Source organism: Castor canadensis, chromosome 11 (assembly GCF_047511655.1).
Source record: "Castor canadensis chromosome 11, mCasCan1.hap1v2, whole genome shotgun sequence".
Classification (NCBI taxonomy): Eukaryota; Metazoa; Chordata; class Mammalia; order Rodentia; family Castoridae; genus Castor; species Castor canadensis.
In genome coordinates this window covers 109,242,398-109,255,614 of record NC_133396.1, presented here as the reverse complement: position 1 = coordinate 109,255,614, position 13,217 = coordinate 109,242,398, and the positions used below count along the sequence as shown (strand labels likewise).

At 46.4% G+C, this 13,217-nt stretch overlaps 1 protein-coding gene across 1 annotated transcript; it reads right to left on the bottom strand.

The window, feature by feature from the left end:
- Positions 1-4,703: 4,703 nt before the first annotated feature.
- Lingo4 (leucine rich repeat and Ig domain containing 4) lies at positions 4,704-13,159 on the bottom strand. Its single transcript, XM_020179836.2, has 2 exons — positions 12,525-13,159; positions 4,704-10,351 (listed from the first exon to the last, which is right to left on the bottom strand). Exons 1-2 carry the CDS (start codon positions 12,725-12,727, stop codon positions 8,485-8,487), a joined length of 2,070 nt encoding a protein of 689 aa, XP_020035425.1. The 5' UTR covers positions 12,728-13,159; the 3' UTR covers positions 4,704-8,484.
- Positions 13,160-13,217: the final 58 nt, after the last annotated feature.

The following is a 13,217-nucleotide window of genomic DNA, read 5'->3' as shown; positions in this document are numbered from 1 at the left end:
CTTCTCAGCATCCTCTTAAACCAATTACCAAGCAGGCTTCTGCCTCCTAATCTTAGAGGAAAATTAGAGATAGCGAGTCTGGCACCCAGGTGCGAGGGGTTGAATTACTCATGCGTGTCACAGTTCCCACAAAATCAATGCCTTTGTACAAAGCCAGCGCCATTCCACAACTCAGTGACCATTGGGGAAGCAGCCCCGTGATGGGCAGTGCTCCACTTGTTTTTCTTGCGAAAAACTGCCACGATCGGTCCCTTGTATCGTGACAGGAGCTTAAGAGTCGTGGAAAACATTAAAATTTTTAAAATTTCGTAGATAGAAAGGGAAGCAAGGGGGAAGGAACTGCACGGCAGAGCGAGGATCCCACGCTTCTATTCATGTGCTGAGGCATGAGCACCGCGTGTGGACTGCACAGCAGCGGGAAAGGAGATGAGAGAGTTCCCACTGCGGTGGTAAGGGAGCTGTGGGTTCCCTGGGGGTCAGGGCACACGCAAGGGGCCGTTTCCGTAGGAGCCAGACAGGGTGGGCTGCTTTTGCAGGCAGCGGTTTGCTTTGGAAGATTGAATTCCAGCCGCCGTCTGGGTCCGTCCTGGACCGTTAGGAACGGTTGGGGCCTTGCAAACCGGACCCTGCGCCCCACTCCATCCACCCTATCCATCCCCATTCTTGCACCGGAGACTGAGGCCGGGCATTCCCTGTCGTTGGGAGATTTTTTTTTGCCCTAGCTTCTAGCTTGACAGGTGATGGGCACTCAATAAACGTTTGTTTAATGAACACAAGATTGTATCCTTGATCAATTAGAGAGATGCCTTTGGGCCTCAGTTTTTCCCTTTCTTTTGGTCCTCCTCCTCCTTTTCTATTATTATTTTGCCCAGGCTGGCTTCCAACTCCTGGACTCAAGTGACCCTTCTGCCTCAGTCTCCCGAATAGCTGGAACTACATCCTGCAGCACATTCTGTTTCTATTGATTTAAAAAATATGTATGTGTTCTGCATAAATAATACATGTATATTCTAGAAAATTCAAAAGGAACAAAAGGTTATTACACAGAATACCTGTCTTCTTTCCATCAGGGGCAACCAGTGCTACAGTTTCTAGTGAAAAATTTCACACACAGTTAACATGGATAGGGATATATTTTTACCCAGTTAATGATGTACAAATTTGCAACTTCCTTTCATATAATCTAAAAATCTTTCTTTAGCAGCACATATATATCTGATTCATAGTAAGTTTCATAGTATGAGTGACCTGTATATGATATATTTAACCAGTCCTCTAGGATTCACTTCATTTTTGCTCTCCTGTGAATATTTATGTATAATACTTTGGAATGCAAATGAGGTCAAAAAGTGTATTTTTCTTTTCAATATGTGTGATTTTGCAAATTTCCTTCCTCCCACAAAGGTTTTTCTAATTTTCATCCCACCAGTAATATTTGAAAAGGATTTTGCTTAGTCTTGTCCAGTTGCCTTCTACACAATTAACAGTTTTCTCTCCCGTCAGTCATGGATGTAAAGGAGCTGTCTGATAGCCCACGTACACAGCATGTTATCACATCTTGATTTTTGACAATCCAATAGTGTAAATGATATCTCATTGCAATTTAAAATTTTATTTCTTTTATTATAAGTAAGGTTGAGCATCATTTAATTCATTTAAGTGCAATAGTATTTTGGGTAAATTATCTGTTTATATACTTTGCTCATATTTTTATTTGTTTTTGAATCTTTCCTTAATACTTGCTTTTTGTATATGTTAAAATATTTTCTCCTTTTCCCAGTTTGTTCTACATCTTTTTACTTTGTTTATAGTGGTTTTTTATGATGCATTATTTTTTATGTAGTTGAATTTATCAGCATTATCTTTGATAACTTGGGTTTCATATCATATTTAGACATGAAACTACTACTTAAGATTATTTTTAAAACTCCTATGTCTTCTTTAAATACTTTTATAGTATCTTTTATACATGTAAGTGTTTGATTCTAGAATAAATTCTAAAATTTATTTTGGTATAATGGTGTGAGATAGATATCTAACTTTGTTTTGTTTTATCCAACCCTTCTAAGTGAATAACTTATTTTCTCCAATGTTTTTGAATGTAACCTTTTTAATCTCCAAATTGCCACATGTACTTGAGTCTGTTTTGTTCCATTGATCATTCATATTCTAGCACCATACTATTTTAAAAAATTGATGTACAGTGTATTTTAAACACAGTTTTAAAAATTTAATGGAATGGTATGTATGCATACATTGAAAATTCTGCGTATACATCTTGATGAGTTTTCAAAAATGGAATACATTTGTGTACCCAGAATCAGATGAAGACAGAGGTGCCTCAGAAGCCACGCCTGTGTCCTCTCCCTGTTACTACTCCCCTCAAGAACAATCACTTTTCTGATTCCTAATACTAGAAACTAGTTTGCCCGTTACAGTATGAGAATATACCATAATTTACTTTCTGTTCTACTATTGGTAATGTTATTTTGATTGAAATCACTTTTAGATTATTAAAGGAGAATTATTGTCTTATGATATCGAATCTTCCTATAAATTTAAATCACTGATGTCCTATTAGTAATGTTTCAGATTTTCATCATGTAGAATTTACATTTCTTGTTAAGCTTTTTCCTAGGTATTTAAGCACCTTGATTGCTATAACCATTTTTACTTTTAAAAGGTAACAGAGCAGTTTAAATCTAAGCAAGAATGTTCAGTGTTGCTATAAAAAGCACAGGATTATTTTATAGGCTCCTGATTTTTTTTTTTTGCATTATTGGGGCTTAAACGCAGATCCTCATACTTTTGCTCTACTACCTGAGCCATGCCCCTAATCCTCTTGCTTTTATGATTTCTTTCCAAGAGGGTTTTGTGTTTTTGCCCAGGCTTGCTTTAGACTATGATTCTCCTACTTTTGCTTTCCTAGTAAGCCTGTACCACTATGCCCAGCCTATTTTTGAGACAGGGCCTTGCTGACTTTTTGCCTGGGCTGTCCTTGAACAGCAATCCTCTTGTCTTTGCCTCCTGAGTAGCTAGGATTATAGATATGCACCACCACACCCAACCCTTTCCAGCTCCAGTTGGGGTTGGGGTGAGCAAAATTTTAAAAAAGGAAACAAAATGGAAGTCCAAAATAGGGATTAAAAATTTAAATTACAACACAGGAGGAATTTCTTATTCAGAGTGGTGAGAAGCCAGATGTAAGCACTTTTCCAAGAGGATTGACTTCTAATTGGCTAGGTAGGGAGGCTGGGAGTACAAGGAATAAGTTTAGATGAAATGGTTTCAAACTCACTCTCAAGTCACTGTGCATTTGGGATTTGTCATCTAATTTCCCCTCAAAGCCCAAATCAGGATTGAGAGATTGAGTTGTAAGATGCTGGATTTCTTTAGTCTCATCTCCAATTCCTAAGAATGTATTCTGTTTCCTTGAAAAGTGTTCTGAGCAGTCTGCAGGAGGCAAAAGGTAAAATGAAATTACAAAAAGTCTCAGTTGCCCAGAGAGTTCAGTGGGCAGGTGTTTCCACTCAATAAGCCAAAGCAGGAAAGGAGACTTTAGCTAGCATGTGGGCAGTGAGTGGTTTTCACACACAGGTAGCCTGGCTCTAGGGCCTTTTGACTGCTCTGAGTCACTTCCCATACAACATGTGAATTATTAATTCAAGTAATATTCAGTTGTCTAAGTCTTTGAAAAATAGTACTTATTTCTCCTTTTGCCCACTGTAGGAATCACTCCTTTCTCCCCCCATTAATTGAGCCTCTTCTCCAGAAACCAGCAACTGGGAGCCAGAGCCTTGCTATCATCATCTATGGTGGTGCTACTGTTCTGTCTTAGATCAGGTTGATGAATTGGGGCAGGTGTCCTCAGAGATTTTCCTCAACTTCTCCCTCCCCCCAGCTCTAAGTCTTCCCACTTGGTTTCTCTTCAAAGTGTTTGGAGGAGGAACAGGACTCAGAAGGCCCTGGTCTCAGATGTTCTCCTGCCTGAATCATCTTCATATTTACTTCTTAGGAGACTCATCCAGAGTTTCCTCCTTGTCCGCAAGAAATGAGTGCTGGTGGGAGAGGAGGAAGCCCATTCCATCACCTGCTTTTTCCTGTGCTAACATCTACTTTACACTGTAGCCCTTTCCAGACTTTTCTCCTTGCTTCTAATGGATCCTGAGAGCAAAGTCACCTAAGTCCTCAGCTTTTCTCTGGTAACCTGAGGCTTCCACAGTAGAGGTCCTTTACCTGCACTCCATGGGGTCTGTGATGGCTTTAGAATGAGTAGATAATGGATGAACTTTCTTATTTATAGTTTGCCCCAAGCATCCTAAGAGGTCTTTGACTCACAAATGTTGAGGATCATTGCTTTGCAGGGCTCTCATCCTTTGAAGCAGGATCCATCACAGTGAAAGAAATAGAAGTCAGAAAGTAGAGAGACAGTATATCAGGGACTGAAATAGTGCCAAATCACTTTGGGTCCTGGGATGGGATACCCCAGGAAGGGTCTCTGCAGCGGTAGCCAGAAGGTGAATTCAAACAGCTCTTGGATTGTTCTACCATACTAGAAATTTCTGAGTAGTCTTTCTCTAACCTAAGAGGTTACTGAGGTTAGAACCTAGAAAGGGAACTAGGGAACCTAAAACTTCTTTCTTTCTTTTTTTTTTTTTGTGGTATTGGGGTTTGAACTCAGGCCCTCACACTTGCTAGGCAGGTGCTCTGCCAATTGAGTCAGTCCTTTGCATTTGTGTGTGTGTGTGTGTCTGTGTGTGTTGGGTATATTCTTGAGAACTATTTATCCAGGCTGGCTTCAAACCACAATCCTCCTGATCTCTGCCTCCTATGTAAATAGGATTCCAGGTGTGAATCACTGGTGCCCAGCTAGCCTCCATTTTTAATCATGAGAGGATCCTTTGCTGGGAGAAAGACATTTCCCTTCAGCCTGATCCCTGGAATTTTGACTTCTTTTTACCAATCCCAGGGCAGAGGCAGTCAGGATATTGGGAGAGGAGACAGAGAAGAAAGAATAAAATCCAACACCTTCTTGAATCAGGTTCAGTAGAGTTATGGAAGGAAAGTCAGAATCAACAACTGATCCTAGTCCCCCTTAAAAATTCAGAGTGGGTAGGGTAGAAGATATCCCCTTCCTTGCAAGTCATGTCCTACAACTGAGAGGCCCTATATGAAAGAATAATAAGAGTATAACAGTACCAGGCACCAGTGACTTACGCAAAAAATCCTAGCTACTTGGAAGGCTGAGATGGGGAGGATCACGGTTTGAAGCCAGCCTAGGCAAATAGTTCATGAGACTCCATCTTCAAAATAACCATCATGAAATAAGTGTACTAGAGGTGTGGCTCAAGTGGTAGAGCGCTTGCTTTGCTTGTAAATGGGAAGCCCTAAGTTCAAACCTCAGTTTCCCCACCACACACACAAAAGAATATAATGGTGAGTATAGATAGAAGTATGATAGAAACTGTATGAGTTTTTAGTTAGCCCTGAGTTCGAATGCAGTTTCTTTACCAACTAGCTCTGTACACTTGAGCAACTTAATCTACTTGACTTTAGTTCTATCAGCTAAATTGCCTATCTGCCTTACAGGGTTGACATGAGTATTAAATAAGGGAACATACATAAAGCCAGTGATACAGAATAAGCCATTCATAAATGTCTTCTTCTATCTATCCCACTGTCCCACCTGGGCACATCCCCCCTTGGATTGTACTGACAAGGTGATACCGTCACATCCTTGCATGAGGAGATGCCCCACAAAGCCATGTAGTAGGTACACACCTATCGTGTCCCCAGTTGCATTTGCACAATCTCTGGCACACACACAAGAACCTGTACAGTCATAGCGGAGCTAACAGCAGACTTCCCAGATGGGTAAAATAAAGGACTGACTTGTGGATTACTGGACAAAGTGCAACCTTGTTACATTAATGGAATGTATCCTGAAAAAGCTGTGAAAGGCCAATAGGGTGGTAGTGGGGAATAGCCCTATAGGCATTGGGCTGAGAAGCAAAGATTTCTTGGTCCACCAAAAAGACTATGCTAGGGGCCTGCTATCTGGAGCTGCACTGTTCACAATAGTAGCCATTGTGCACTTATAAAGATCACAGTGTGACTGAGGAATGGGATTTTAAATTAATTAATATTTAAAACTGATACTTGGTTCAGTTATTGGAAAACTTGGATGTGTGAGTCTACTTTTTCAACAATAGATCTTATGAAATCTAAATGCAGATAAGTTATTTCTGGTGAGCATTTAGTGACTGAGATGTGCTATAAATATATGACCCACACTGGATTTCAAAGATCTAGGGTGAAAAGTGAATGTTAAGTATTTCATTACTGATTTTTATATTGATAACATTGAAATGATAATAGTTCAGGTACATTGGGTTAAATAATGTATAATATTCAAATTAATTATATGTTTCACTTTGATTTTTTTAAAGTGGCTACTAGAAAATTTGAAATTATATATGTGACTTGACTTCTCTTTTTGTGGGTGTCTCTGTTCCTGAGACTTTGGGCAGCAGAATTTCCCCATGCCAGACACTCATCTGTTCCAGACTGCCCCAGGAGCTTCCCAGAGATTTCTCTAAACAGCAGTGTTGTTTCTGCTCTTATTTGCATTGCAGAGAGGTCAACCATGGCCCCTGATTCCCAGGTTCCAATTTAATAAGCTGCAGGTGGAAGATTATGGGGAGGAGGGCATATTGTAAACTGTAGGGGGGGGTTTGCTGGGATGCCCATTGAGCCATGTGTGCAGTGGGGAGGCTAGGGGCTCAGGGATACCCATTTCTAAGAATGTTGGTTTCTCCCGCCTCACTCTTGGAACTGCTGGATTCTCATACTCACCACTGCTCCACTAAAGATCTTGCCTGCCCTGAAGTCCAGCTCTGCCTCTTCAGTGGCACCAGCTGCTCTCACCTGTCAGGGACTCTGTAATAAGTGGAGTCTCCTCAGAGCACACTCAGTGTGCATATGGTGAGGTGGGCAGGGACTCTACAGGAAGGAGAGAAACTAAGGACACTGGGCAGATGCTGCTGCAGAGAGAAAGGCTCCTTGGGTCACATGATTCTCTGCTCATCAGTCCCTCCTCCTGCTCCTCCATGCTCCCTTTTGCCCCTCCCCTTCTGATGATGCTGATGCTGTTGTCTGGTCTCTTGAGCTCCCAGCATCTCTTGCATTTTGGGGCTCTGCTTTGTCCTTGGTTTGAAGCACACTCTGTTGTAGTCAGCAGTTCCACCTCTTACCCCACTTCCCCATCTGGATGACATCTGTCTAGAGACAGCTTCCCACTGGGGCTGTGCTGAACACAGATCCTGTGGAACTGCAGAAGTAACCAGGCAAAGCAACCAGCCAGGCAGTTCCCTCCACTTTTCACTGTGGCTCGCAGGGTTGCCCTCTCTTGTTCTGTCAAGTATAACCCCTGCAGCATTCTGGGTCACTCTCCTTTGACAGCATTGACTGAGCTGCAGCTTAGTCATTTTCTAGGAGTTCCCTTTTTATGGCTTTCTCCCAAGGGCACTGAGGACACAGGAATGGCTAGAAATGTGAAAGAAAGGAATATACTGGGTGTCCTAGGCTGGAATTTCTGCATAGGGATCCCCTGGAAGGTGGGGAAATCTCTCCTTCAGCTCCAGAGATGGAGAATAATAAGAAAGGGTTGAGACTGAAAGGGAATGGGAGTGCTGGTATCTCCGGGTGTGGTGGGCCTCTCTTATCATGTATGTCAGGCTAGGTTAGGTGGAGGTTAAGGCCATTGGGAATATGATCAATGGGAAAGTAGAAAGGGGAGGAAATAGACTGAAGTAAAGAAAGTTCCAGAGATCGTGTTTCATTTTGACTGCAACTGTAGTGGCTTTCTGGCAGCAGGTTTAATGATCAGACAGACAGGAAGGTGGTGAGGCTCATGCAGACACTGTGCCAGTGTACAGTCTGTCCTACCCCAGCCCCACGTGCATGCATTCTTTTCTCCTTAGCTTGAGCGTCCTTGCACCTAGCGGCTGGGGCTGGGGTGGGAATGTGAAGCAGAAAAAAAAGGAAGACTGCTCCAAGAAGCAAGTAGCACTTTCCAGCCCCACTTCTGAAATAATTCTTATGGCTATGTTTGGCAGCTGGTATTGGTTATTAGAAGTACAAGTGTGTGAAGAAAGCCCAGTGGTTAGAACAGCAGGCTGAAGCCTTGGTTGTTTCCTGCTTTGTGTTAAGGAGGGGAGGGTGAAGGAAGAGCTGGGCTGATGACAGGAGCTGTATCTACAGCTCCATGGGGCCCTCAGAGAAGAGATGACTATTATCTTTAGGCTGGAAGAGCATGGGGTAGCAGCCCCTCTAACAGGAGCCGCCACTAGCTGCTCATGATGCAGGCAGCAGGTGTGGGACATCTGTGCCTGGGATGAGGTTGTGGTCCCAGTGACCTTGGCTCTAACTTTCCCTTTGGTATCTGAAGTGAACTTGGTTGGGTCTCCGGTATGGAAGAAAAGGTCAGAATAGCTTGGCAGTGACCCGGTTACCTCCAGAGTTCTTATCCCCAGAGGGCCGAGGTGCCACAAAGTCAAAAGTCATGTGGTGCTTGACCCGGCCCTTGCCCTTGCTCCAGAGGGCAATCAGGGCAAAGCAGAGGGTCACTGAGGTGAGGAAGGGGAGGAAGCCCACCGCCAGCACCATAGCCACACCCCTGCTGTCCAGAAAGAAAGGCCTTGGGATCCCTGGCATGGTAATATTGGGATCAGAGAAGGTGCCATTTGGTGGTTCAACTTGGATTACTTCCAGCCAGGTCCTCAGGGAGTCATTCCCAGCTACATTGCTGACCACACAGACATAGGCCCCTCTGTCCCGTAGCTGCACTGAGCGGATCTCCAGTGTCCCATCCTCTAGGACCCTTATTCTCCCAGCCCTTCCAAGCCAAGCCCCCTGAGGCCTCATCCAGGAGACCGTAGGGGCTGGGTCTCCATCTCCAGAGCAGGAGAAAACGGCATGCCCCCCCTCCTCTGCAATGACCCACCGAGGCCCTGACTTTCGGATCAGGGCTGGTTTGCAAGTAAAGTGCCCTGGAGGCAGGATGTCTGAAAATTCCCTCAGGTTCTTCCCTTGGACATGCTGGGGGCCAGCACAGGCAGGAGGGGATGTGCCAAAGTCTAGGTGGTGGCGGAGCCGAAGAAGCCAGAGGAGGCGGCAATCACAAGTTAGGGGGTTTCCAGACAGCCTCAGTGTGACCAGTTTGTCTGGAGAAGGGAAAGCTGTTTCCTCCAGTGTCTGAAGTGCATTGTCTGCCACATCTAGCAAATGGAAGGCAGTCAAACCATGGAAAGCATGGGCAGCGATGGAGGTGAGACAGGCCCCTGACAGCCGAAGTTCCTGGAGCCGCACAAGGGGGCTGAGCCTTCGGGCTGGTATGGCAGAGATGGGGTTCTGAGATAGATCCAGGACCCTAAGGAAGCTCAGGTGATGCAATGCTTGGAAGGGCACTGAGCTCAGATTGCAGCGGGTGATGGCCAGGCTGCTCAAATTGAGCCCAACCAGGCTCCCTGGGTCCAGAGCCTCCAGAGATGGCCAGTGGTGGATCTCCAGCTCCTTTAGCTGTCCCAGCCCCTGCAGTGCCCCTGCAGGCAGCCTCTCAATATCCAGTTCTCGAAGCCTAAGGGCCACTAGTGCTGGGATCCGGGCAAGGGCCACACCAGGCACTGTACTGAGGTTGCAGCGCTCCAGGGTGAGGGTGCCCAGCTTGGCCAGCCCAGCAAAGGCCCTTGGAGCCACAAATACCAGGTGGTTGTCCCCAACCTCCAGCTGCTGGAGGCTGCCTAGCTCACCAAAAGCTCCATCTAGGAAGAGAACAATTTGGTTTAGGCGGAGGTCTAGCAGCGTGAGGGAAGACAGGCCTGAGAAGACCCCAGGCCCCAAGATTCGGAGACGATTGCCCTGCAGCCTCAGGGTGAGTAGACTCTGTAGACCATGGAAGGCCCCAGGCTCGAGGATGGAGAGCTGATTGTGGCTGAGGTCCAGTTCCTGGAGCAGGCCTAATCGAGAAAGCATGCCCCGCTGAAGCCCCCACAGGCGGTTCCCACTCAGGTCCAGAAGCTCAGTGTCCAGTGGGAGTCCCCCAGGGACAGCTTCCAGTTGCCTGTGGGCACAAATCACTGCCTGGGGCTGGGAAATACAGTCACATACAACAGGGCAGCTACCACTGCCCCCTCCAGGCAGGAGGAGCAGGAAAAGGAAAGGAGGCCATGGGGGCCAGGCTTGCTTTGAAGCTGTGGCTGTATCCATCCCCTTAGTCCCAGAAGAGATGATGACATGTATCTTTTTGGAAACCAACTTCAGTTGATGGTGACCCTCGACTTCCCTGGGTCTCCTTAGAAGGGAGAGAAAGTGGTCTGTCATCAGGTAGGGCCCAGAACCAGGAAGACTTCTTGTGCACCACCTCCCTGGGGCTCCTCTTTGGGAATTTCTCCTTTCCTCCCCAACCCTTCCCTGGATAACTGGTCATGTGCTTACTAGCTCAGGGAACCCTAGTCACCTTGATTTCTGTGAGGAGAGTTTTATGAGAATGGGAAAGGGAGCAGCAAGGGAAGTAACTTTGAGTCTCCTAGCAGCTGTAAGATCCAGGGATGCTTCAGTTCTCTTCTTCCTGGTATCTGCTGTCTCCAAGCTCTGCTCTGTTCCTCGTATCCCATCCTTGTTCTCTCATATTTTGTACCCACAGTTTTGCCAAAGGTTCAAGGAGATCACATCCTTGCCAAAGTTGGAGAGAGGTCCTTACCTTGACTAAGTCACCCAATGCTGGGGAATATGCAGCTCTGCCCCTAATCTCTGCCCTCCTTCAATCTGGCCCAATGCTTATGCCCTGGACTAGAATGCCTATGTGGACAGCAGCCCAGCTGCATATTACCCATGGCACAGGGTGCAGGGGGCACTTGATGGGGGAGCTGGTAATCCCTTACAAGAACTCCCAGGGCAGCCCTTCTCCCCTGCAGATGGTGTTGGGGTGTATGAGGGATCCAAAGTGTGCCCAAGTTTGATTTCTGTTGTCTGGTCCTCAGTTGTGGGCTTCTTTTAAATTCCTCCCTAATGGTGTTTTGATTCTAGTCTACTGTAATCTAGGGAGGCATAGATACGGGAGGAGAGATAGCACTGGACCAGATGCCATGGGGTGGGGAGGAAGGGAATCCTTGACTGGCACAGCAGACATCTTGGCACAGGCAGTGTACAGACCCTGCCTATTCAAAGCAGGTTTCTGGGTACCAGAGGCCTGGGCAATATCAGGAGGGTGGTGACTCTGAGGACTACCAGAGGCTGGCAAGGTGATAGAGGAGAAGGAGGTCTCTAGTGGTGAGAGCCCTTCAACTTCTTTTATTCAATGCAGTTGATGGAGTTGGCAAGACATGTCAAAAGGGTAGGAGCAAGAGCCAACTGGTGGGCTCCCGAAGGCACCATGTCTGGGTTTCTCCCTGGTTGCAGGTTCTGTCTCTTCTAGGCTTTGGAGCTTCGGGCTTTCTGGGCCCTATAGGGTCAGCTTTCTTCTACATGCCCCATTTTCTCCCATGTGGAACACAGGAGAGGTAGTTTAGGAGAAGGTATGACTCCTTCCCCTTCCTTCCTCTAGACACTTTAGAGGACTGTAGTAGTGGGGCAACTAAAGAAGAGGTCAAGTTTTTTGATCCTGAGCACTAGGGAAAAAGAAAAAAAGCTGACTCCTCTTGCTGCTGTGCCCACCTAACAAGCATCTCTGGCATGCAAAGAGTTCTTCAGGGAGAACAATGTCCCCGACTCCCTTCTTCACCCCGTGCCTGTTCTGGGAAGTCCACCTGACAGCTAGTTCTTCATCACTGCCACTGCAGTTCCTGTTCATCCTCTTTTTGCTCTGCATTCAGCAAAAGTGCAATGAAGCAAGGAACTCAGCTTCCTTCCTTCCCACTCCTGTGAGTTTCCTCTTAGTCCTCAAAGCCTGCTGGTCTAGGGGCTCGGGGACCTGGGGCCAACCTCTTTTATTTATAAGGTGGCTAATTTAATCACAAATTTCCCTTGCTATCCTCCATGGCTACAGGACTGGCTTCTGGCCACTTTGCAGAAAAAGAGAGGTCTCAGAACCACTCCTTTCTCTCTTTCAATAGGGTGGGGGCCTGGGGCATCACCCCCTCAGGGAGCTTTCTTATTTTCTTATGTGTATCCAGAGACACACATGTACATGGATGTGCTCTTTAACGCACACCTGATTGAGGCACAGGGACCTGCATAGGGAGGGGGCTCCTGGGGAAAGATTTCTAAAATATTCACTGACTATAGGGGGATTCCTTCCTAGAGATGGAGGGAACAGTGGGCAGAAGGAAAGGAGGTCTCCTTGGAGTCCTTCCACATTGGATATTTTACTTTCCCCATCAAAGTCCTGTGGGGCCAGGATTTTGGTTGGCAGGGGTAGGTAGGCTACAAACCCTCTTTCTGTTATAGATACACTGGTATGGCCTTGTCTTTGAGAATATTATGGGAAAAGGCAGCTGCAGCTTCGGGACAGAGGGCAGAGCACTTACCAGAGAAGCTGGAGGATGGCATCAAGTTGTACACTGCATCTGTCCAGGGCTGGGGACCCGTCCCATTCGTGCTGCACCTCGGACCCTGCACCTCCCTGGTGTGCCTCACTCCCCAGCCCCTGCAGCCCGACAGCTGCTGCACTGCTGTTGCTGCTGCCGCTGCTGCTGCCAAGGCTGAGGGAGAGAAAAGAGCCAGGAAGCATTTTTCCTTTTTTTTCTCTCTCTCTCTCTTTTTAAACCGGGCGAGAATGAGTCTGCAGCAACCCTGTTGGTGCAAAATAAATAAATAAAGCAAGGAGGGAAGGCTGCAGTAAGCGCCACTACAGGATGACGAGTCAGGGGAGGGAACAAGGAGGGAAGGTCAGTACTGGGGAGGGGGCTGCAACTGAGGCAGCTAGGAAGCTTGAAAGGTCCTTCTGACATCTGGATTCCCCTCTCAGGCCAACACCTTTGAGAGGATTGTCTTTTGGTCTCCCAGATGTGGGGCAATTCTGTGCAACCTCTAAATCTAAACGGCCCCATGGCTATCATTTGTGGGAAAGTTCTCAGTCTAGAACATCTCCATGGAGTTTAACTTGAGGCCTTTTAGTGGATACCTGAGGATCAGCTCACAAGTCTCACTGGGGGACTGCTCAGTCTGGGGAGAATCGAGGGGCGAGGGGGTCAGAATCCTTACGAAACTGATGGATTGCT

Excerpts from the sequence above, each read along its gene's own strand:
- Lingo4 (XM_020179836.2), bottom strand. The coding sequence starts at position 12,727 with ATGCTTCCTGGCTCTTTTCTCTCCCTCAGCCTTGGCAGCAGCAGCGGC. Across the intron at positions 10,352-12,524 it reads GCCATCCTCCAGCTTCTCTG|GAGACCCAGGGAAGTCGAGG; the intron begins GTAAGTGCTCTG and ends CTCCCTTCTAAG.